Source organism: Sus scrofa, chromosome 2 (genome assembly GCF_000003025.6).
Source record: "Sus scrofa isolate TJ Tabasco breed Duroc chromosome 2, Sscrofa11.1, whole genome shotgun sequence".
Taxonomy (NCBI): Eukaryota; Metazoa; Chordata; class Mammalia; order Artiodactyla; family Suidae; genus Sus; species Sus scrofa.
This window is the reverse complement of record NC_010444.4, coordinates 98,182,216-98,207,727: the sequence shown is the minus strand read 5'-3', so window position 1 is coordinate 98,207,727 and position 25,512 is coordinate 98,182,216. Positions and strand designations below refer to the sequence as shown.

The 25,512-nt window shown below is 38.8% G+C and overlaps 1 protein-coding gene across 5 annotated transcripts in view; it reads right to left on the bottom strand.

Moving 5' to 3' along the window:
- The window catches only part of ADGRV1 (adhesion G protein-coupled receptor V1), a 574,200-nt gene that overhangs the window by 70,120 nt on the left and 478,568 nt on the right, over positions 1-25,512 (bottom strand). For all 5 annotated transcript variants that reach the window (XM_021085372.1, XM_021085373.1, XM_021085375.1 and 2 more), the window contains one exon: positions 17,251-17,408. In XM_021085372.1, the coding sequence (XP_020941031.1) occupies positions 17,251-17,408 (158 nt within the window). The remainder of the gene's footprint in view (positions 1-17,250; positions 17,409-25,512) is intronic.

Below are 25,512 nucleotides of genomic sequence, written 5' to 3'. Positions count from 1 at the left end.
TTCTTAAGTTTTCTTAACAAGGGTTATTAATACACATTGCATAGTTACTGGCTTCTCTGCAAAAAAAACCTAACGTTGTACTGGAAGACAACAGGGCACTTATTTCACAGAACTGCCAAGTTAGCAGGAGGATACTGTGAGTGGAACAGATAACAACAAACTTACGGATTGGGTTTTCTAAGCTGTTCAGAGAAACACTCCATACTTTAACTGGGTAGCCCGCATCCCTAACCTTTGGTCACTAGTCGTATACTTGGTTCTAGTTTTAGAATTTCCTTCTTGCTTCAGTACTTCAACACATTCCCCAAAGAGTTCTTGAGAACCATTTGGATGACAGGGAACCCACGCTAAGTCCTTTGGCACTTGTCTCCAGACACAGCTGCAAACATTTGTTGCAGCAGACTAGGCTTTGTATATCTCAACTTTATTATGTGCTGGGCTCCTCACTTTATTTAGCCATTTTTATCAAATTCGTAATCTGTATGGTCACCTTTTTTCAATGAGCATGTGAGGGCCAACAATATCTAAATAGCATCTCTATCTCTCCTGAGGGCCAGGCATCCAGGCCTGGCCATCCTCAAAGGACCTCAAACTTGGTTCATCCAAAGCTAGATATGCTATCCTTCCTCTCAAACTTTTCTTTCTTCTGACTATAAGTACCACCATCCACATGGATTTACCCATACCTTATATTCCCTTATACACTGCACCAAATGCAAGGAGGGTGGGGGAACCAGGCACAGAAAGCAGTCAGCACAGAGCCTGGCACAAAGAACTTGCTCCAAAAGCCTTACCTGCTGTCATCTATCACCATCATCCTCAGACCATTACGACTTGAGTCATTAGCGAAATAGTGGCTAGTGGCTATAGATAGCCCTTTCTTGCATATTTACAGTACCAAAAAACCATGTAATAAAGATAACTTTTTTGTACTTTTTTCCACAAAGTTTTTTGGTGTTAGACTTCTGTGTATATGAAGATAACACATAGAGTAGGGTTGTTTTCAGTGTGTGGATTCTAAGTTCCAGCACATCCAAACTGTCACTGAGAACCTCCTTATCAACCTAATTAAAATGGACCTCTCAGGGTCTACTATTCCCTTCTGCCTTCCCTCGATTTATCCATCCTATCCTATCCTATTCCATCCTTTCCTCTCCTATCCTTCTATTCTACTCTCTTATCCTATCCTAATTCTATTCCATCCATCCCACTTCACATAAAAATGCTGGCAATAAGACTAAACAGTGTATTGTGACTCACAATGTATAAACCTCTGCTCTGAAGGGTAATTTAATGGCTTGTAGGAGATCTTAGACATAAGGTAGGTACAGGAAGCAAAACCATAGTGGAGGCCTATAGCTACCATATTCCAACATAGATCTACCCTGACTCTTCCTGGTACATGGAAGGAGGTCAGCCTAATTTGGAGGGATCTGTACAGGTGAGATATTGGATCTGCAGGCAGCAAAAAGTCAGCACTGGATTAGAGTATATTTTCCAGGGGTAAAGAGGAGGAATGTGAGCAAATTCTTGGAGGAGTCTCAAGTCTGCTGGGAACCTAAATAGCAGTCTTTTGTCAATGGCTGACTTAGGGCTCTCTTAGAGGCTGGAGGACAGTTGAGTGTCAGGCCTACTTTGAGAATGATTTATTGGGATTGAAAAAAAAATGGTACAAGCCTAGAATTATGGTCTCGCCTTGCAAAAGCTATATATAATTTTCAATTTGCAGGCTATAATTTTGAATCTAAGGAGAATAATCAAATTAGATGAGACATACCCACATGGACCTTGCACGCACTGTTATTAGAGTAATTCCATTTGAACCATGCGCTTCAAATATCCTACGGGGTGGGGGGGTGGTCAAAAAGGTCTGTGATTCTTAAGGAGAAGGTTAAATGATTTGTTTTCTTGTGAAGAAAATGCCTTGGAACTATGGGAAGGAGAATTATCATTTAGTTTCACAGCCAACATGGTCATTTTCAACACACTTCACAAAAGTTTCATAAAATGACATTATGTCAAACATTTTTAGAAGACCAGAGTTCTAAAACAAACATGAACTCAGCCAACTAACAATCGAAGACTGGCTTAACCTAGTTTTCTAACTACATTACCGGTTACTCAGCCGTTAAGGAGTTCAGAACAGTCATCCTCAGGCATGCTCAGACACCTAACAGCAATTCCCAACACACTTAGCTTTCATAATACAACGAAAATGTACAATGCATCTTTCAACTTGCTACATCTGTATTTTAAACCTTTCTAGATGGCCTCATAAGTTCTGGAAATTAGGCTACTATGAATTTGGCCATGAAGAGCCAGTTATGTTTAAAGATAATTTGATAGTACATCGTATAGCAGTCATTAAGATTTAATAGGCTTCATTTCAACACTGACGTCTTGAGTCAATTCTGACACAATGCCTCAGAAAAATTAACACTAAAAATAACTCTGTGTTCAAAAAACCTTTTTACAGTGTGTTAAATATGTCAGTGCCCAGAGCTGTTTCCTGGTAGAGTCTCATTCTGGATAAATGCCAGATGATTGCAATGCTTATTTCCTTTCTTTAATTTGGTCCTCTGGCCATCATATTTCCAAACTGTAACACCAATTTAAATTTTTATTTTATTTTATTTGTATTTCCCTTGCCATGTCACTATTCTAAAAAGTCTACTTTAATGAAATCCTTTTGTACCTCTCTATCAATGTGGTTATTTGTATCTCTTCTCCCAACAAAGAGATATTCTTATATTAGAAAGTCAGGGTATGGTCTGTTCCTAAAAAATAATGTTATGTATTTCCCAAAAGCCTTTGGGGATGTTACTTAATTTCTGTTGTTAAATAACTATATCTGTAAATACAGAAAACTAATATCAAACCTACATAGCTATTTTCAGGAATGTACAATAACAGACCATAAAGTGGTATAACACCTGTGTTATATAAAAGCTTATCATTATCCATTAAATAATAACACAGTACCCACAGGTGTGTCAGGAATTTCCAGGCATATGGGAATGAATTAATGTTTTATTACTTATTCTTACTAACAACCTTGGACCAAGCCCTTACAGAGAAAAGAAAGAGAAACCACTGCATTAAGAAAGAAAGGCAATCCCCATATTAAATGTCATGGGTAAGATCTAGGGAGAAGGAGGCTGTCCAACAAAAATATTTACATTGACAATATTGCTATATTAGTGATAAAAGCAACTTTATCAAAGTAATCTGTACCCAATGATAAACTTTAAAATTTTCTTCCTGTCTTTGTCAATGTTACATGAAAATCTTAAAATTTGTGAGATTTTAATTCTAACTTTTTCTCCTCTTTCATGTGGCATTAAAATTTTTAATGGTTAGATTGTTTCACAGGTGTTGGATTTTAGCAGCAAATGGTTGGATACTAGCCCTTATTTCTGCCTCAAGCTCGAAACTGTTTTTCTTCCCTCCCTCCCTTCCTTTCTCTCTTTTTATTCCCTTCTTCCTCTCTCTCCCTCCCCCTCTTTCTTCCTTCAGACTTCCACCTTCCTTCCCTCCCTTCTTTTCTTTCTTTCTTTTTAAACAGGGAGAGCCTTAGAATTTTACTTAACTCTGGGTACCATGGATTGGGCATTAGTAGGTAAGATTACTGAATGAACAGCCATGCTTTTTGGTCACTTTGCTTCCTAAGCCCCCCACCTGGAGCTGTTTTTACTATTCATTTCCATCTTTAATAGGCTAGACAGATCCTGCTACATTTTTTTTCTTATTTGTTCCTATTCCCCCCATTTTTTAAGCCAGGTGAAATTTATTCCAGTACAAAGTTTGCAAATCACATTTTTAAAAATACTTTTTTCATGGTACTCTGGCAAATACTCTGGCATGAGTGGGGAAATGATGGAGAGGGCCAATCACCATACTTCTTGGAAACCATATAATTAAACAAGTGTTAAGTATCAAATACTGTTCACTCAATTACTTGCCTATTTACAACCACATTGATTTACACTGCCTATAAAACGGCACAATAGAGCTTCAAATTGTTCTTTGATACTTTTAGTCTTTCCTATGACCCAATTTCTCCTTCTTTTTTTAAGTTGATATATCCTAATTATAAATCACATCATTTGCCTTCCCAAAGGTGATTTATACTAAAATAATTTCCTTCAGTTAATTCAATTAAAAAAAAAAAAAGATCTGTTTTGAATGTGGGCACTCAGCCAAATAAACTTTTTTTAAAAAGCATGCACTGAGGCTGCCTGAGTGGGATTTCTTCATTTATAAGATAGAACAGTAGAGGTTTTTCTTTCTTTCATCTTTTTAGGGCCACACCTGTGACATATGGACATTTCTGGGCTAGGGGTTGAATTGGATCTGCAGCTGCCAGGCTACACCACAGCCTAAGCAACATCAAATCTGAGCTGCATCTGCAACCTACACCACAGTTCAGGGCAATGACGGATCCTTAACCCACCGAGGGGTCATTACCACTGACCATAACAGGTACTCCATATTTTACATAGCTTTCAAAAGAGTAGAAAGTAATGCCTTATTGGTAATTTTTCCACAATAACCACGGAAGGATTTGAGGGGGGGAAAGTCCCTTGGAAGAATGGAGTATGCCAGGAAAATTAAAATTTTAAATTTTAACTAACTTGCAGGAAAACTGCCAAGGAAATATATGTGAAACTCGGCCTATGTATACAGATTATAAATAGTTGGAAACATTTCACTGATTCTCTGGGTCAGGCTGAGGCATGGGAATGGTATGCCTATGACAAGAGATGCCTACAACAAGAGATGAAGGTCACAAAGTGTGCCATGCACCTGAGCAGCAATGCCCAGGTAATGCTCAATTGACCAGTTGACCAGATCTTCCACTAACCCCCGACTAAAGCTTATTTATGACAGGTATCAAGAAATTAGTTTTAATTCCATTCTTCCTCCTCCCAACCACCATAAATGATGAACTCAGGTGAGAGTGAATTCGGTTGTATTAGGTCCAAACTTAAAGGACCTCATGTCACTTTTGGCCAACAGCACAGTTCGGTATGGCTGCACAAACATGGGGAAGTAATGGAATTTGCCTTTTATCTTATAGTCTAAGGATTGGTATCAGATAAATTTAGTGATGTAATCAGTTTCACCCTTTAGATGATCAATGTGGAATGGGGACATACAAGAAACAAAGAATATCAATCTTAAGACAGATATGAGATTATGGAGGCTATAATCCAGGTGCTATGGACTGAACTGAGTCCTTCCAAAATTTGTATGTTGAAGCCCTAAACCCTCTTTATGATGGTACTTAGAAATGGGCCCTTAAGGAGTAATTAAATCATGAGAGTAAAAACCCTCATGACGGGATTAGTGTCTTTATAAGAAGAGACACAGAGAACTTTCTCTCCCTTCCCCCCATTCTCTCTCTCTCTCTCTCTCTCTCCCTCTCTCCCCTGTGTGAGAATACAGCATGAAGATGGCCATCTGCAAGCCAGGAAGAGGGCTCTCACTGGGAACCAAATTGGCCAGCACCTGGATTATGGGATTTGGCCTCCAGAATAAATGAGGAATAAATGTCTATTACTAAAATCACCCAGTCCACGACATTTTGTTATAGCAACTTGAGCTGATTAATACATCAGGCCTAAACATGAAGAAAGGAAGAGTGAGGCGTATCTGAGAGATGTTTAGGAAGTATATAGGACAAGGTATCTATATATCTGACTATATTCTGCACCAATTACATATTGAAAAAGTTATGCTAATAAAAATAATGATGTGGAGCTCCCATTATGCCTCAGTGGTAACTAGTATCCATGAAGTTCTGGGTTTGATCCCTGGCCTTGCTCAGTGGGTTAAAGGATCTGGCATTGCTGAGAGCTGTGGTGTAGGCCGGTGGCTACAGCTCTGATTCACCCCTAGCCTGGGAACTTCTGTATGATATGGGAGTGGCCCTAAAACACACACACACACACACACAAAACCCATAAACAAAACAAAACAAACCTGATGCATACTGAGGGGCTGACTATGTTTCAGAGAGTGTACTAAATACTTTACATGAATTAATATTTAATCCCTCAGACTGCTCTGGAAAGTTAAATGCTATTATTATGACCGCACTATTTATGAGAATAGTGAGGAAAACTAGGCATGTTTCAGTCCATAAATGGGGGGGGCGTGTCTTTCTTGGAAATCAGAAGATGAAGGAATAATATGCTAACATGCTAACCTGGATCACTTCAAATTCTTCTGGGAGAACAGAGTCTAAACAATTACTTTTATGGAATTAGAGTTTTCTAGGTTTAATTTAATGTTTGCATGTTATTCTTCTCAGTTGAAATTTTTGATAACAAAATGATCAATAGTGAAGCACTGGTACTGGCAATAATGTAAGCTCTGGAGAGCTGAGAAGCCATCTGTGATTCTAATCCCAACTGCACAATGTAACAGCTTTGTAGATCTGGACACTTTTCTAAACCTCTCATTTTCTTGATTTTCCTGTCTATGAGAACAGTAATACCTACTTCACAGGTTTCTTGAGAAAACTGAAGGAACGTATACCAAGTGCTTAGCACTGTGTCTGGCATATGGCGAATGGTGACAAGGATGGTGATGATGACCAATCAGCAGAGCCCAAGTCCATTCACAGCCTGTCACGTATATGCAGTCCAGCCCTTGACTCTTCCAATCCTACTTCATCATGCTCTATGCCATCCGCCCAGCTAAAAACAAGTGTAAACTGAATGCAGCAGTTTAGTAGTGAGATTGCCTCAATAGAAAGGACCCTTGTCCTAAGCAGCTTTCAACTGAGACCAGGTAAAAGTCAATCACTGAGGTATGGATGACATTCAGAAAACCTGAACTCGGTCACAACTTACCAGTCCTTCTCTGGTTACATGTGCAAATCAGGAGTTTAAGGAGAAATTGAAGCTTTCCTTCATTTTTTATCTCAATGTTCTAAGCCTTAGGAGACTAATTCCAGATGTTATTGTTCTAGGAGTTTTTAATAAGCTGTATCAAATCCCCAATTTTTTCAAAAACAATAATGAAAACAACTAAGACACACTGAATGACTGCACATCATCTTTCAGGCTCAAAGATTTCTGATCTGAATTTTTGAAGACTGAGGCCACGGATATAAATCTAAGCAGAGGATGGGCATCCATAAAGTTTCCTCAAATATTTTGGATTTTCCCCACTGCTGCTGGCAAAATGTGGGAAGACTGAGCTGTGCTCACAAAGCTCAAGTGGAAGAGACTGTTCACGGTCCAGGAGCTCTGGGGTTTTCCTTAGGTTCCTAGGCATTGTTTTTTATTTTCTTTTCATCCTTGGAACTGGGAGTAGACTGCAAACAAAGAGCTCACTGCCAAGGCCATTTGAAACCTGTTATATTGGTCACTCTGGAACCAATTCAAGTACGTACTGTTACTAGGTAGGATTACTTTACTTTAGTGGCAGCCTCAATTTTGGTTTAAGAAAAAAAAATCATACTGTGTTTTTCTGTTTTTATTTATAAACCATGCAAAATTGAAAATGACAATGACATACTTTTAATTTAGAAACATGTATCTGAAATGACAAGTAATAAAAATTTAAAATAAAACAATGCCACAAAATAAACATGGCAATAAAATTGAAAATGACAATGACGTACTTAGAATTCTGATGTGAGAATAATAAGGATACTAGAACCAGAATGTTTCAGCTATTGATTGCTACAAAATAAACCACAACAGAACTTGGTGGCTTAAAATAATTTATAATCTGGGCTAGGCAGCTTTCTGCTCTGTGTGGTGTCTACTGGGGCTGGAACCTACAAGAAAGCTGCTTTAGTCCCATGTCTGGAATCAGAGCTGGGATGCCTGACACATCTGGAAGCTGGCCAAATGTGCCTATTCCCTGGGCCACTCCACATGCCTAGCTTGGCATTACTAATATCATGGTGGTCTCAGATTAGTAGGACCTCTTACACTGTGGCTGGCTTCCAAGAGAAAGGAAGCTGAAACGGCTAGTCCTCTCAAAGGCTAGACCCGTTATGGGGCAGTATCACTCCCATCAGATTCTATTGGCCTAAGGAAATCCAAAGTCAGCCCAGGGCTAAAGGGAGGGGAAACAGACTCCACTGCTTTATGTGAGGAGGAGCAAGCATGCATAGGGAGGTAGAAAACTGATGGCAGCTATTTATGGAGAACACAACTCAGAGTGTTTTGCATTTATTGGGAGCTATTTCCTTTTCTTCTTTTACTTTGGGCTCTCAGTGAGTTTCTTTGAACTCTTTTTAAAATGTCTAAGATGTCAGGAGAAAAATAAAAATCACTCAACTTCAGAATGTAAGGGATGATACTTTGTAATACTCATTATAAGTTTTTAATGATTTTTCATAATAGCAATGGAGTCTTGATTTGTATGAGTTTTGCTGTTCACTATAAATACAAAATAGAGCCTCAGAAGAAACTGAAACATTTATCTTCAAATATATTACCAAGCAGAGAAGTGGCCATTATTGTACCAGGAGATTCCAAATACCCCTGATTCATGGCTAGCTGGATCAAGGCACCTTTACATTTTTATATATCATACTGAGACCTAAGTGTGGGATTTTTAGAAGAAAGAGATTTATAATCACCTACTTCCTCTTTTTAGTCAAATTAATTTTCCTTCCCTGATCCATGAATCATTCCTCACATAAGAACTTGCTGATGAATCAGAAACGAGTCAGTAAATTCTAATGAGCCTAGAAGGAGAGACAAGCTTATCATTGCCAGAGATCAAAACCAAACCCTAAAATTACAGGGTTTGTTTCAAATGCTGTTTGAGACATTGAAATTTAGTCCAGGGAACATACCTTTATCCTGACGCATTCTCACTGCACACTCACCCCACTGAAGGCCAGTGAATTTCATTAGGAGCCACCAACTTTTGAAAATTTGGCTCAGGGCAGCTGAGCAGCAAAAGGTGCACAGAAGGAAGACAAGCTGACATTTGTGTCCCAGCCTCAGTCAGAAAGGGAGGGACTGCCAGTGGCCATCTTTGGAGAGGACAGCACAAAATGTATCTTACTTACTAGCAGCTCTTCCTCTGCTCCCCCTTTCCTTTAGGGTTCCGTCAGTTTATTTGAACTCTGAAATTAAGGGATATTAGGAGCAAAAAGGTCAAAGTATAGAGTATAAAGGGGTGAATATTGAGCAGATATAACCAACACACAGTGTTGATGTGAAATTGCTCCTGTTGTCAGGCACATCTAATTTGCACAAGAGTGATGAGTTTGGAGAAGAGTTCTAAAGAAATATGGAAGATTCCAGGCCTAACAAAATGATTGATGCTAGCTCTTCAATTATTCAGATAGGTCTAATGCTGGTGGTAACTGATCACATCCTATTTACCAAACCTAAAACTCTAAGGTAAATAAATAATCCTAATCATTCTAGTTACTTAAAAAAAAAATCTTGGTGATAAGAAAACTATCAACTGATCTTTATGTCTCATATTGCATCTTACTCATTGTTAAAAGTAATTTATAAATAAACAAAAAACCCTTGACCAGGTTTGACCAAAACATACTCAAACTTTGGCATAATTTGGAAAACTGGAAACTTTGCTTCTGTAAGAAAAGGAGATTTACTTTCAACTCTTAATATTTGAGAATATATTTCTCATGATACTATTTAATACTGTTGACCTGTGAACACCACCAGGGTGCTAGATCTCCTCATAGTCAAAAATCCACCTATAACTTTACAGTTATTATATATAATATATGCATTTTCTGCATCTGAGGGGTGGATGGTGTAATACTCTGATAAGTATCTACTGAAAAAAAACCATGTGTAAGTAGATCTGCACAGTGCTGTTCAAGGGTCAGCTGTAATCTCTAACAACGTTCAGCCAATTAAAAAATGCAGAGCAAAATATAACTAAACTATTAACATTCTCAGCTGTCTTGGGAAAAGGGGCTATTTTTGCATGCTTGGAATTGTATAGTTCAAAACTGGATCTTCTTGAGACTATAGTGCTTCCTCTACAACCATAGGAGATTAGTTCCAGGACCCTACATGATTTCAAAATCTGAGGATGCTTGAGTCCCTTATATAAAATCAGGCAGTATTTGCATATAACCTAAGCATATCCTCCTGAATACTTAAAACAATCTCTAGATTACTTACAATACGGAATACAATGTAAACAGTTGTAAACAATGCAAATGCTATGTAAATAGTTGCTGGTGTGTGGTAAACTCAAGTTTCGCTTTTTAGAATTTTCTGGAATATTCCCCACCCCCAATATTTTTGATCTATGGTTGGTTGAGTCTGCAAATTAAAAATCTAGTGATATGAAGTGCAAACTGTAATTAAAAACCTCCCTCCTTCTCAGCTATAAAGTGTGCACAGGGGTATAAAAACTGCAGGTATCTCAGAGGGACGAGGAGAAGAGGCTGGGTACCAGTGTGTGTTTTGCCTTTGAAATTTGGTTTTTAGAGAACTTAATAGCATCTGCTTGCACCATGGACTCTGAATTCCTGAGTGAGGTTTGTGCCAATTATTTTAACAATAAAGAATACTAGAAGCAATAAAAAGGTGCTTAGTATGCAATTTTTCAAAAATATAGACATAGGAACCTTACTAATAAACTAGACATTTTAGCATTTTCCTCCCTATTTATTTATTTATTTATTTATTTTCTTGTCTTTTTGTCTTTTCTAGAGCCACACCCATGGCATATGGAAGATCCCAGGTAGGGGTCTAATGGGAGCTGTAGTCGCTGGCCTATGCCAGAGCCACAGCAACTCTGGATCTGAGCTGCGTCTGTGACCTATACCACAACTCACGGCAATGCCAGATCCTTAACCCACTGAGCAAGGACAGTGATCAAACCCACAACCTCATGGTTCCTAGTCAGATTCATAAACCACTGAGCCACGATGGGAATTCCCCTCCCCCCCTTTTTTAAAGACAATACAGAAATTTATGTACAGTTACATTAATGTTTCTAGAATATCCTCAACCATTATGTTTTCAAATCTTGATTTTTCTCCAATTTCTGTATTCTTTTCTTCCTTGCATTCGCATACTTCTGTTATAGGTTTTAAGTCGTCTTCAAGGAGATTAAACATAAAAGCCTCTGGCCATATCTCATTATAATGCCCCTTCCCCCACTTTGAACAGCCTGGTAGGGCAGGAATGTTGCCCATTCCTCACCCTGCCTCTATATAACCTGTTCCCCATGCAAATAAGGCATCCTGCCTGAAACCAACCAGATTAAATATGCCCCGTTCAGAGAAAAAAAAAACACTCAGCCCTTGATGCTCAGTGTAGGGGGCTAGAGCAGGAGAAATTGGGCCTCCACTCAGGTCCGCCTGCAGGGGGGTGGAGTGGGGAGTAAATAAGAACAACTCTAAAATGAGTTGGGCTTTTTTTCTTTTTTGTCTTTTTTGCCATTTCTTGGGCTGCTCCTGCTGCATATGGAGGTTCCTAGGGGTCGAATCGGAGCTGTAGACACTAGCCTACATCAGAGCCAGAGCAACACAGGATCCAAGCCGCATCTGCAACCTACACCACAGCTCACGGCAACGCCGGATCCTTCACCCACTGAGCAAGGCCAGGGATCAAACTGGCAACCTCATAGTTCCTAGTTGGATTCGTTAACAGCTGAGCCACGATGGGAACTCCTATTGGGCCCTCTTTTTTAACCTGAGTGCACCTGAGCTCTCTCTCTCTAAAATGTACTTTTGCTTTAATAAATTTGTAAAACACCCACCATTCCAATGCTTTGTTACCACGATGGGGACCAAGGAAACTGTGACTCTATCACTTCTTAGCCCTGTTTTCATATTTTTTCTTTTTTTTTTTCTTTTTTTTATTTTCCCACTGTACAGCAAGGGGGTCGGGTTATCCTTACATGTATACATTTTCTTTTTTGTTTGTTTCACTGATGAATTCCTTAACCCTAGTTTCAGATTCTAATAGTTCCCTCTTCTCTGTCTCATCTATAGTTTATCACAAATATTAAGATGCTTAAAATGTTCAACTAGTATATTTTTCATTGCCAATATTTTTGACATTTATTCATTTTCACACAGGCCTGATTTTATTTATTTCACCTATTTTTGGTTTTTTTTTTATGTTTAAATGCTTTGAGGGAGGATATCTTCTTTTACGTCAGGGGTTGAGGGTCAAACATTTTCTACACAGAGCAAGGTTTTTGTTTTTTGTTTTTTTCCTCTTTCAGCCACACCCACGGCATATGAAAGTTCCCAAGCCAGGGATCAAATCCAAGCCACATCCAACGTACACAACAGCTGCGGCAATGCTGGATCCTTAATCCACTGTGCCAGGCGAGGGATCGAACGAGCAATGCCCACAGAGACAAGCTGGATCATTGATCTACTGTGCTATAGCAGGAACTCTCAGGGCCAGATATTAAATATGTTAGGTTTTTCAAGCCACATGGATTTTGTTAAACTACATATATTCAACTCTGCATGGAAGCAGCCATAGAACATATGTAAACAAACGGGTGTGGGTGGGTGTCAAAAACAACAACAACAAAACTTTACTCATAGAAGCAGGTCACTGCAGCTACTTGGGAAAACAGTTGGGTAGTTCCTGAAAAGGTTAAACACAGAGCTACCAAATCACCCAGAAATTCCAATTCTAGGTATATACCCAAAAGAAATGAACACATATGTTAATACAAAAACTGGTATATGAATGTTCAAAGCAGTCTTCTTCATAATAACCAAAAGTGAAAACAAACCAAATGTCTATCAACTGATGAACAGATCAGCAAAATGTAGTATATTCACACAGTACAACATTATTTGGCAATAGAAAGAACTAATTACTGATAGATGCTATAATATGGATTAACTTTGAAATCACTATGCTAAGAAGCCATTATAATCCCATTATATAAAATGTCTGGAATAGACAAATACATAGAGCAAGAAAGCTGATTAGTGGCTACCTAGGGTTCAGGGAAGTGGAGAATGGGGACTGTTTGTTAATGAATATGGGGTTTCTTTTTTGAGATGATGAAAAATTAGACTATGGTGATAGTTACACAACTATATAAATATAATGAAGACCAATAAACTGTACAATTTAACCAGATGAACTTCATGGCATGTAAATTATACTTCAACGAGGCTATTAAAAATAAAATAAGGAACAGGTAAGTGGCTGGTAAGGCCACAGTTTGATGATTCCTGCTTTATATTTTTAAGAAGTCTAAATTCTTATCACAATTATTTATAGTTTATTTCTGTATATTTTTAGCTTAAATTCATCTTTTTAGGGATGCATTTGTGGCATGTGAAAGTTCCCAGGTTAGGGGTTGAGTTGGGAGCTGCAGATGCCAGCCTATGCCACAGCCACAGTTATGCGGGATCCAAGCCACGTCTGCAACCTACCCCACAGCTCACAGCAATACTGGATCCTTAACCCATTGAATGAGGCCAGGTATCAAACCCACATCCTCATGGATACTAGTCGGAGTTGTTACCACTGAGTCTTAACGGGAACTCCTTAAATTCATCTTTTTGATTGCTGATTTTAAGGGCTGTCTTTGTTAGTCTCCAACATGTAAGACTTTTATATTGCAGCTAATCTTGAGTAAAAAGCATTTGTTTCTTTGCTCTTTCTCCCTCCCTTTCTTTCTTTTTCTCTCTGTCTCCCTCCTGCCTCCCTTTCCTTCTCTCTCTCTCCCTACTCTGTCTTTTTCTCTGGCAATTTTTTTCTGCCTAATGGTTTTGTGGTTGCCTCCACTTAATCCTCCTGTCCAAAGAGGACCAGTCTGATATCATGTGTCTTCTGTTCCCATAATGACACATGCATATGGCAGATAAACTCTGTGAGCTCTAGAGAGCCTGGCACAGGAACTTGACAAGATGGCTCATCTACTTTCTCCTTGGGGTCCCAGATTCCTAAGCCAAAGCCCCCGCTACTATGGCAGCTCTTTCTCAAGTTCCCTTCTTGCAGGTGCTTGCTCCAGTTGACCTGCCTTGGATGAGACCTTTAATTTCCATCTTACCACCACAGCAGTTGAGACACTCGTGTATCCACAGGCTTGCAGACCCAGAAAACACAGGTCCTTGGCTGCAGCCCAGTTTATACTTTGTGTTTCTGCTCTATTTCTGATTCACAGTTCATCATCTTTTTGATTTTCTCATGTTATATCTTGTCACTGATCACTATGTATATGGAACAGAGAAGTGGGCAAAACATAAATTTACAATGACTGGATATTTTTCAGGTCAATGCAATGGAATTTTAGCAGACAGATTCAAAGAGAGTATCAAACGCTCCTTGGTAGACTAGATAAACATTTTTTCTCTTGAGATTTTAAATTAGAGTTAAGTGAAACATATTCAAGTGGAGTAGAGTTAAAGGAAGTTCCAAATAAAATACCAAATGTCAGGTCAGAGGTCAAAGCTGAAGACATAATTTAAGGAATTATAGAAGTCAAGGAAAAAGTAACAGTCCTAATAACTTTCAAAGGGATACCTACAAACTGATCAATGGGATAAATTCTATAATTTCTACTTTTGTTGATATATTCTTTTTCTTAATGCTCTATGTAGCTTAGGCATCCATTCCTACAATTATAAGATTTTATAGTACATTGATGATTACTAATTTATTCATTTAGTCAAAAAATACTAACCATGCTCCTACTATCCACTGAGCACCCTACGAGGCTGTGGTAAGACAGAGATGAATAATAAATTTTCCATGCCCTCAAAGAATTCATAATTTATTAAGGAAATCAGCCCCACACACCAAAACAGGTCACTACTCCATTCTAAAATAAGAGCTAAGTATTCTAATGGCTGTAGGGACAAAGTGCTTTAAAGGCATAGATGAAGGAATAAGTAATTCCTGTTTGGTGTTCTTCTATCAAGAGGCAGTTCCAAAGGCTTCACAGAAGAGTCAGCAAGCATATTGGGAGCTTTCAGAATTTCTATAAAAGAGCAGTATCTTTTTGGAAGGGGAGTCCTAAGGATTAACTTGTGTTTGCTTAGCACCATTTTTACTTAGATGATGGGTTTATTTAGGGAAGCTCTGGGGTAATGGGGGGTGGGTGGCTAGTAAGCCCCTTCTACCTGTCTTTCATCTACGTTTTCTCACACTACTTACTAAACATATGGATTTTAGCAACTAATAATGAGGAGTTCATAGAGGGTACCTTCCATGAGTGAAGATGACAGTATCAGGTAATTTTAGGAACAAGTTAAGAGTAAATTGATGGCAAAAACGGTAACTAACTTGGGGATGAAAAGATGGCCCAGGAGTGGACTATAGAGACAACAGTCCAGTATAGAGACTCTTGTATTATAAAGAGACAGGACTTTCTTCTGGGCAATGAGAGAGATGTTGAATGACTGTTATACAAGGGAGTGAGGGGAAGCCATGTACATTTCTAAAATAGAGATGTGAGAAAAAGAAGTGGAGAAGAAAAAGACTAGAACTGATGACCAATCAGGAAAACACAATAAGAGTCCTAGTGAGATAATGATTATTAGATTGAATGGGAATAGGGGAATCCGAAATACCATAAGCTTTCTTATTTGACGAGCAATAATAAAAGCAATACTTCTATTAATATTTCAGTGTGAGAGAGGTTTTGCTGGTTGAGATACAAGTCTGCTAGAGCTTTTAGCATCATGTTCAGTGCTTGCGGGTGATGCTTTTCAGATAATTGGAGTACTGTTTACCTTCTGTATTCATGATGGATCATATCCAAAAGGCATAGGGTTGATTCAGGTATGAAAAATACTAACTCATTAGATTAGAACTTTATGATATTATTATCTATAACATGCAAACTTTGGCACTTTTATATTATATAGAAGACAAATATATAATTGTTTTTAGAGGGAACAAAAACAAACTTCTCCTTTGAAAGAGAATATGCAGGAAGTTCCCTTCTGGCTTGGTGGGCTAAGGATCTGTGTTGCTACAGCTGTGATGTGGCTTGCAGCGGTGGGCACGGGTTTGATCCCTGGCTTTGGAACTTCCACATGCCATGGGTGCATCCTCGACCCAAACACAGAGAATATACACTTTAATAAAATGAACCTGAGGTTGAATAAAAGCATAGCCTCTGGATAAATTCCACGTCCCATGAGAAAGTTGAATTTCTACATTGAATATTGCTTTTTTAATTGAAGAATTTAGGATTAATCATAACCTTAAATAATATTTATGCCCATATAATAACTACATGCTAAATGAGAGAGAAGAGGGGAGAGTTGGCTGATATAGCAACCCCACAAACTTACATAAAAGAGTCCCTTCTCATTACACCATGAGGAAAATCTTGCTGCATCTTCCCTGACAAATTTTAGGAACTAGAGGCTTTTCTTTTATTAGAATGAATCCTTTTATTATCCTATAAGTGACAATATCTACTGAGCTTCTGGCAATGTATTAGACGTTATTATAGGGACTTCATGTATGGTATCTTCCTTAAACTCTGAAAAGCATTTAAAATGTGAAGAATTTCTCTAATTCATCTGGCTCTGGATTTGTAAAAGCTTAGAAGAAAGGAGACCAGTCTTACTCTTGGCCCAAGAGGGATTCCCTATCCCCAGCCCATTAGATTCTCCCGAATATTCTGGTCACTCAAACCATTTTAGAGCAAGTTTCCTGTATGCAGGAAACATTCCTAAGAGACTCTAATCTACCAACAGAAAAAGAATCAGATTATAAAAACCTGTGTTCAGTATGATTCAAAGGGAAAAAATGAGCTGCAGTGAGAGCCAATTTGAGCTGGAAAGACTTGCACTCTTAAGTAACCAGACATGTGCAGCCACTTATGAAGCTGTCTGGTCACATATGTTTTTGAACATCTGTCAGCACAATCAGAACTCCACATGCAAAATACAGCACTCGCCAGCTTTAGGGAGGTTTATGATGAAGCCTCAGAATCTGAAAGACCTGAATAGATTTCACAGGTTGAACACAAGTTGTTATTGCTCGAGTTGAAGAATGCTTGGGGAAGCAGCTCCCAAAGGCTGTGAGTCATATACTTGGACATTCCTATCTTAGGGACAAAACTGAAACCAGCAATAAAACCTACAGAGCCCTGAAGCACAGAGATGTCAGGAAGTCTCAAGATGAAGGAGAAATGGGAGAACAATAACTTAACTTATGGCTTCAGAGCTGACAGCTAACTTCACTCTTTTTTTTTAAATCTAGAATATTCAGTGACATTTTCCCACGATTAAAATTTCCCATCTCCAAAGTGCAAACACAGTTTCTTCCAAACCTGCAGCATTTGTTCTTCCTCTGAAGACATCGTCATATGCTTGCCACTGTGGCTTCACCTGGTAGGCGTGAATAAACACCACAAACACCACCACGAGGCACATTAAAGGAACAAGAGCTGCAGTGAACAGGGCTGCGTAGATGTTTGGGATGAAACACCTGCAGGAGACAGGAGAAGAGAGAATTCAGCTTCAACACAAACATCTCTAAATGCACCATCGATTACATCACCAGTTTATACTGGCCCTTTGTATATAAATGTTGACAAAAGCCAATTTTTGGTTTGCCAAATTGGAGTTCTGTTTGAGTGGAGGCCACATGATTAAATCTAACCCACTGCTTCACAAAGTAGGTTCTATGGAACAGGCATATCCTGAGCTGCTCAGAAAACATCCCAAAAGTTTTTGGCCAAATAAATTTGTAAAATGCATATTTGCTTTTCCAGCTCTGTCTTCTTAGCCTAATGAGACCAAGACCAAGGTCTTACTAGGGACCCCATGAGAGAAGGTTTTCTTTTTTCTTTCTTTCTTTTCTTTCTTTTCTTTTTTTTTTTTTTTTTGTTGTTGTTGTTGTTGTTGTTGTTGCTATTACGGCATATGGAAGCTCCCTGACTAGGGACAGAATCAGAACTACAGCTGCCAGTATACACCACAGCCACAGCAAAGCAGGATCCAAACCACAGCTCATGGCAACGCTGGATCCTTAACCCACTGAACGAGGTCAGGGATTGAACCCACATCCTCATGGATACTAGTTAGGTTTGGTACTGCTGAGCTGCAATGGGAACTCCCTTCTTTTTTTTAATTGAAGTTTAATTGCTGAACAATATCATATAATTACAGTTGTACAATATAGTGATTCACAATTTTTAATGGTTCTACTCCATTTATAGTTATTATAAAATATTGGCTATATGCCTTGTGTTGTGCAACACACACTTGTCACTTATTTTACACCTAAGAGTTTGTACTTCTTACTCCCCTACCCCTATACTGCCCCTCCCACTTCCCTCTCCCCACTGGTAACAGCTAGTTTGAAGAAGGTATTGCTTAAAGGCAAATCTGAAGATTCCTAGAGCTCAACTCTATGTCATCTCCCCAATTTTGTTTTTTGAATGAATGACAGTTTTGTCATCCCTAAGCTGTACATGTCCCTGGAGCCATTCATTCTTTTGAAAAGGATGACAATTTTCCATTAGAAGCTATACTGCATAATTGTATCTATTATTACTGGAGTTTATTTAGACAGTTTAAGGTAAATTTAACATTATTTATTTTGGTAGCATTGAGATTCCACGAAAAATGGTTTTAGAGATGTAATTGGAAGTTTTCACTCATAGGTCATAAAAATCCTCTTGCTTATATAAATCTTTCACACAAAAAAATCTCAAAGTGGAGGACTGTTAAATAGGTTCTCAATATCTAAAATTGTGCTTTTGAGGTATTCTTAAAAAGTATACACTTCCTACAACCTATATACTTTACAGTGCAAGAAATCTTAATAGTAGAGAGTATCTCTTTTAAATTATTTTCCCCAACTTCTTGATTTTTAATGTATGATATCTGTGAACCTGGAGATTACAGTATAGCCAAAAATAAGAGATGCTGATAACTCAAGGAAAAAATATAACCTGTTTAGAAGGAAAACCTCAAAATCTAAAATATAGGTAACTGGAGTTCCTGCTGTGGAGCAGTGGGTTAAGATTCTAACTGCTCAGAGGCTCAGGTTTGATCTGTGGCCTGGTGCAGCGGGATAAGAATCCAGCGTTGCCTCAGCTTCGGTGTAGGCTATGGTTGTGGCCTGGATTCAATCCCTGGCTCAGGAACTTCCATAGGCCAGGGACGCGGACATAAAACAAACAAAAAACTAAAAAATTCAAAAACAAAATATCAGTAGCTGGGGGAAACACCCATTCCTGCAACTTGTTAAATTCGCTCTTTGATTTTGTATTAAAAAGAGATGCATTATTAAAGGCTTTACTCAGGTTATTATTTCTAATGAACACAATCTGCTAAATGTATTCTTCAAGTAAATAAGACACATTTCAAGAGATATTTCAACACACATTCTGCATCTGGAAAGAGATGTCAGAATGATGAATTTTCTGGCTTTTAGAATTTAATTTGGACAGCATAAAGCCTGATTCCTTCCCTGTACACTCATTTGCATGCCATAAGACCCATATCTTCCAGGTAAATGGCATATGATTAAATATGACAGCCAAACATTAATGGCTTTGATCTTGAATATATTTCTGCACTAAAAATAGTGGTCATGTTGGCTACTAATTTTCATGCACATCGGTTTTAAAGGATTTATTGCTTTCCTGTGAATTATGGATTCACTGCCATGGACTGGCTTAAAGGCACTTAGACAAATACAGATACTGAAGAAGGAATTCACACAGGTTTCAGTGCTTTATTTTTAACTGGAAAAAAAATGTCATCACAATTCAATTTCAGGTTGTAAAACGGGCATAATTACTGAATCTATTGTGAGCTGCTTTAGGGGGTAATAAACATTTTGTGCAGAGAGCTATGGTATGTAAGTTTGGCTCTCCAATAGTTACATTTTCCAGTGGCTGGCCACATTTGGTTCTCACCTCTATTTGCAGTGTTTTGCTGAAAAAGGAAGAAAGCTTTGGAAAGCAGAACCCCCACCAATGGCATACCATCCTGGTCAAAAAAATAAATTGGGCCAAGTGGACTTGTGGGAGGTTAGAAGGAACCAGGAATGTCTGCAGTGGCTTTGGAAAGAGAGGAACATTCCCTAAGCATCACAGCTCTTCAAAATCTCATTTGTGACCGTCCCTGCTCATCCACTGACATGGCCATGCCGGGCCGCTCTTTCAGAGAAAGGGGCAGGAAAATGATCCAATCCTGATCAACCCCTTTCCTCTCTGTTTCTTCAAAGCCTCACCTGTCATGGCCTCTTCTCAGTCTCAAGTTGCTAAGTGTCCCCAGTCTGCCCTCCACATGGTCACAGTGGGGCCAGATCATGACTGAGGAGGGCTCTGGCCCGCAGTGGGCCTGCTCTGTTGGCAGCCCCTCCCGCCTTCCTCTCCACCACAGGGACCTCGGTCTAGCAGGGGCCTCCCTCACCCACTCCTGTCCAGTTGTGACTCCTCTCCAGCCTCCTTTCAAAACAAACCTCTCTGCCTTGTGTCCTATGTCTCTTAGGGATTAGAAGGGCAGAAAACTCTTCTGAAACACTAGCATTTGCAAACAAGACAGGGCTGAAAGGGTAGTCCACAGGCATAGACCACAGTCAGGGCCCCCACTCACATGGCTCAGGCCACAGAAAGCAGGAGGAGCAGACCACGTCATTCCACATTCTATCTCATACAGAACTTGTTTTAAATTCCCATTGAAATTTTCCTTTAAAACTAAAAGGTATTCTAATTTTCTGATCCATCTTGTCCGAATGGGATTTCTACTCATGTAGAATAAAACTTGTGACATACATTTAAAAGTTTCTGAGACAAATGAACTACAGTCTACCCTTAAAAGAAAAAATATATATATATCCTGACTAACCAGAATTTCCTTTGGTTCAAGTGAATCAGATGTGCAGGACATCCAGGTAGTTTGAGGATTAAGACCACAGGAAAGTGATGTGGGGGGTTAGGAAACTGTGAATGTCATGTTCAAAATAGTTTTTGAAATAAAGCTGGAAGCAAATTCTTGGAAAAACAATGTAATGTAAGAAACAAGCTGACTTCCATGACTGTGGAAGCAGCTGATTAATGTGCTGGCAACTGTTGCTTCAAGGACAGATCTGGCAGTTACCAGAAAATGAGACAAAAGCCATGCGGATTTGCTTTCTTAAAAAGGGCGAGGACAGTGTTCTTTGTAATTACAAGCTCATCCAGCTTCAAAGTATTCTGGTGACCCTTCTCTCTGCTGGTGCTGAAAATTCTTTGGGGCTCTTGTAATCACATGACTAACTTTTGCTGTTCCCTTTTAAAGTTTCATGAGTAAATTTTCTTTCTTATTATAACCCACAGACAATCTGACTTTATTTGAAAATTTTGCCAGGACTTCATCCTTTTCTCTATTTTTAGCCAGATGAAACAAGCAGATGAGATTTCATGATCTTCAGTTTTTCCTCTTCAAGTCTACCCCTGGAGCATTCACAATGCCTTATGTCACTTTCTAATTTAGAAAGATTATTACCTCTCCTAGGTAGCTCTTTAAACTTATTGAAGTGTTTCCACTTGCATTATCCAACTTGATTTTAAAAAGGATGTGGGTGGCATGGGGTATTTCAATTTTTTTTTTCTTTTAAAAAATTTTTTAAAATCAGCATAAGGAGGAGCTCAGAAGCAAAGAGTCCAAGACAGACAAGAGCTTCACTTGCAACTGCTGAAAATATTGGAAGGGATGCTGGGAACTCCCTGTACATGAGACTGTGATTTGAATCCATTTAAATTACATTTTAGAGAACAAGTTGACCCTTGCAAACTGGAGAACTTGAAGCAATCCAGGCAGCTGACATGTGAGTTACATCTGGCTTACATAGGTAATGAAAAAGGAACTAGGTAATGAAAGAAGCATAAATGTTTGTTTCTAAGGTCTTCTTTATAAGTACTTCTCCTCAACAAGACAATAACAGTTATGATTCACAGGCTCACTTGCCAACTGCCCCCAGGTAGGTCTCCTTAAGATTTCCTTAATGATGGCATCTAATCACAGTTACATTTGCTGCTCCAACCAACTTTTCTTTTCCACATGGAAACTCATGGCGATGCCCTACTTTATATGAGAATGAAAGAGACGGTCTGTTAGTTTTCATTCTAGAAATTTTTAAATGTATGATTAGGCAAGAATTGCTCATTTATTGCAAAGTGATTTCTATGTTGTATGAAAAGTACAATACATTGGCTTATTGGCCCTATTAGTTGAAGAATACAGATGTTATTCATTATGTAGATGCTTATCATCTATAAATAATATCTAAGCCAATATTTATGAGTTCAATATTCCTTTTCTTGAATGTTTGATTTACTTTTTTCCAAAGATGAGGTTTTTATTTAACACACATTTTTACTTCACCTGTGAATATTTGTAGGTATGTATGTATGCATGCATACATTTCCATCTCTATGTGTCCTATCCAAAATGGCTAGAGAGGTTTAGAAAGACCTTTTAATCATATTAATTTTTTTCTAATGAATAACTTTATGAAGACATTAGAGTGAAGAGAAAATAGTAGTTTAGTTTTAACCAGCTGCAATGTACGAAAACAAATTCCTTCTGTCCTTCTGTTGCAGTGCGTACAACTGAATCCTAAAATTTATTTTCCTATAATTTTAAGCTTTAAACAAGAAGAATATTAAGATTAAATTCCAGATGAGCCCTACAAAGTGAAATCTCATATTAGGACAATGTATGGACCTAGAGAAGAGGAAGAGCAAAATATTTCCCTAAACTGAATTAGCTGGATAATGAAAATGATGTTAAATATCACTACAACGATTCTTACTTCTACTGCCACTACTCAGGGTATTAGCAGTGATCATTTACTATGCGCCAGGCATGAAATTCAATCTTTACATGCATTATCACACATAAACATCACAACAGTCCCATCAAACTCACTGTACATACAAAAAAATGATACAAAGTATATGAGGTCAAACTCTAGTAGCATAAATAGGCTCATTCTGCTACTCTTAAGATTCTAACGTTATTTTAAATTCTAGCAAAGGCATATTAGAGTTAGTAGGAAACAGTGTTCTCCTTGAGGACAAGGGCTGTAGTTTTTAAAACAGTTTTCCTGTTCCTTTGTATGATCACACCCTTAAGAAATGTTTATTAATTTCACTGACTTTTAGCAGTCTTTGAAACAAACTCACTTAAAAAAATAGGCACAGAAAAAAATGCATTTCTTGTAAGTTCAGTTTAATTGTAACCTAAGCAACATTTGAATACCTATTACGTACTAGGCACAGTGCTGGACATGGAAGGGCATATAAAGATGCCTTAGGCACTGTCCTTCCCATCAAGAAGATTATAGTTACAATAAAGGAATCTAGTTTTCTATTCAAAGTGTTGTTGTTTCATCAACATCGTCAAAACTACTTGGGAGCTTGTTAAACACACAGAATCTCCCACCCTGTAACAAAGCTCCTGAAACGACATTTTAACAAGATCCCCAGGTGTTTCATGTGCACATAGAAAGTTTGAGTAGCATTCTTCTAGTGCACACATGAGGCAGAAAGTCGCTTACTGTAATTAACAAATCACCTAATCTTTCTATCTTTTTCTAGCAGTGAAGCCAAGGGACTACATAACCCCAAGGAGACTCAGCCCCAGAGATTTTTGCAGCATATGGTGGTCATAGCATCTGAAGAACCAGAAAGAAAGAAAAGCAGCAGGAAGCAAAAGGGATAGAGAAGCAGAGGCCTGTCATTTTTTGAAGCCTGGAATCAGTAACCTGAGCATTCTCATTACAGAAGAGGAGAGAGGGCAAACAAATCAAGTGAGAGAGGACACAACTTATCTGCTGATTGGTAGAATGAAACAAGAATGGGTGTGCTGGGCTGAGATGGGTGTTGCTGGACATAAATACTCAATCCAGCGCTACCTAAACAACCTCTAAAGGAATAAGAATTCTGTCAGTTATGAGCACAACAGAAATTCTCTAGAATCACCCACACTGCTCGAGGTTTCTGGAAGAGGCAATCCCATGTGCCATACACCTCTATCTTTACACCCTGGCCACTGATCACCCAGAAACAGGTGACCAGAGTAGACATGCACGTCTGACTCAGAGAGAGCCATTCTTCCGGCTTTCTCCCAATTTATAACTGCTCTAAAAGTGGCCCTGAGCCGACTGGCCTATTGCTCTTGAGAATGTGACATGGATAAGTGCCAGTTAGTCTTGGGCACTAGAACTGTTATAAATTCAGGGCAAACAGCCATGATGGAGTAAATACACAATGACTATAACAGAGAGAAAAACAGAAAAAGAGGGAGGAGGAGAGAAGGGTTGGGAGGAGTGCTGAAATGCTCCCCACAACTAGAAGTGAGAAACTGTCCCTGAGAGATGAACAGGATAGCCTTGGTTTTCAGCATCCTAATTCCAGGTTCTCTGAGGTCTGATTAGACCACACTTCCTGCTTTCGAATGTCCATGAGAATGCCTGAGGAGTACACATACTTTTATAACTCCACTTCCTTTTTTTTTCCTTTTTTTTTTTTTTTTTTTTTTTTTTTTTTGCTTTTTAGGGCCACAGTTATGGCATATGAAAGTTTCCAGGCTAGTGTTGAATTGGAGCTGCAGCTGCTGGCCTACTCCAGAGCCACAGCAACAGCAGACCCAAGCCATGTGTGCAACCTACACCACAGCTCATGGCAACACCAGATCCTTAACCTACTAAGCAAGCCAGGGATTAAATCTGCATCCTCGTGGATACTAGTTGGGTTCATAACTCCCTGAGCCACAATGGGAACTCCCAAACCCCACTTCTTTTACTTGGAGTAGCTTTAGTGGGTTTTTACATGTAAGTATAATGGCCATAGTTAAAGCATGAGAAATAGACATCCTTAAAACAGAGCTAGAGAAAGAAGGAGGGAACACACTACTGTTCCTTAAAATAGTATTGCTCTTGAAGATGTAGCCATGCCTGCCAATTTCAGAGCTCATTCTACACCATGGTTAGCATTGCTATCTAATTCTATGCATTGACAGCTGCCTCAGAAGAAGCCAAAGGACCAAAAAATAAGAATCAGTCTCACCTTTTAGTACTTCACATATAGTATGCTTATATTACTTGAAAAGATTGAACAAAGAGGAGTTCCCATTGTGGCTCAGTAGGTTAAGAACCCGACATAGTGTCAGTGAGGGTGCGGGTTCAATCCCTGGCCTCGCTCAGTGGGTTAACAATCTGGTGTTGCTGCGAGCTGCAGTATATAGGTTGCAGATGTGGCTGAAATCCCATGTTACCATGGCTGTGGTGCAGGCTGACAAATGCTGCTCAGATTCAACCCCTAACCTGGGAACTTCCATATACTGCAGGTATGCCTGTAAAAAGGAAAAAGAAAAAGAAACCTGAACAAAGAAAAATGTGGACATATCAGAGAAATACAGCTTCATCTACTTCAAAAAGAGCAGATATTGGGATTCATTGAATATTAAGATGTACAAAATTTTGAAGTAGCCAGATATATCATATACACTAAAGTGCAGCCTTGAATGGAACATTATTAGCTCTTGCTGAATGAGACGGTTGCCCCCATCCTTAGCTCATTAAAAACTCA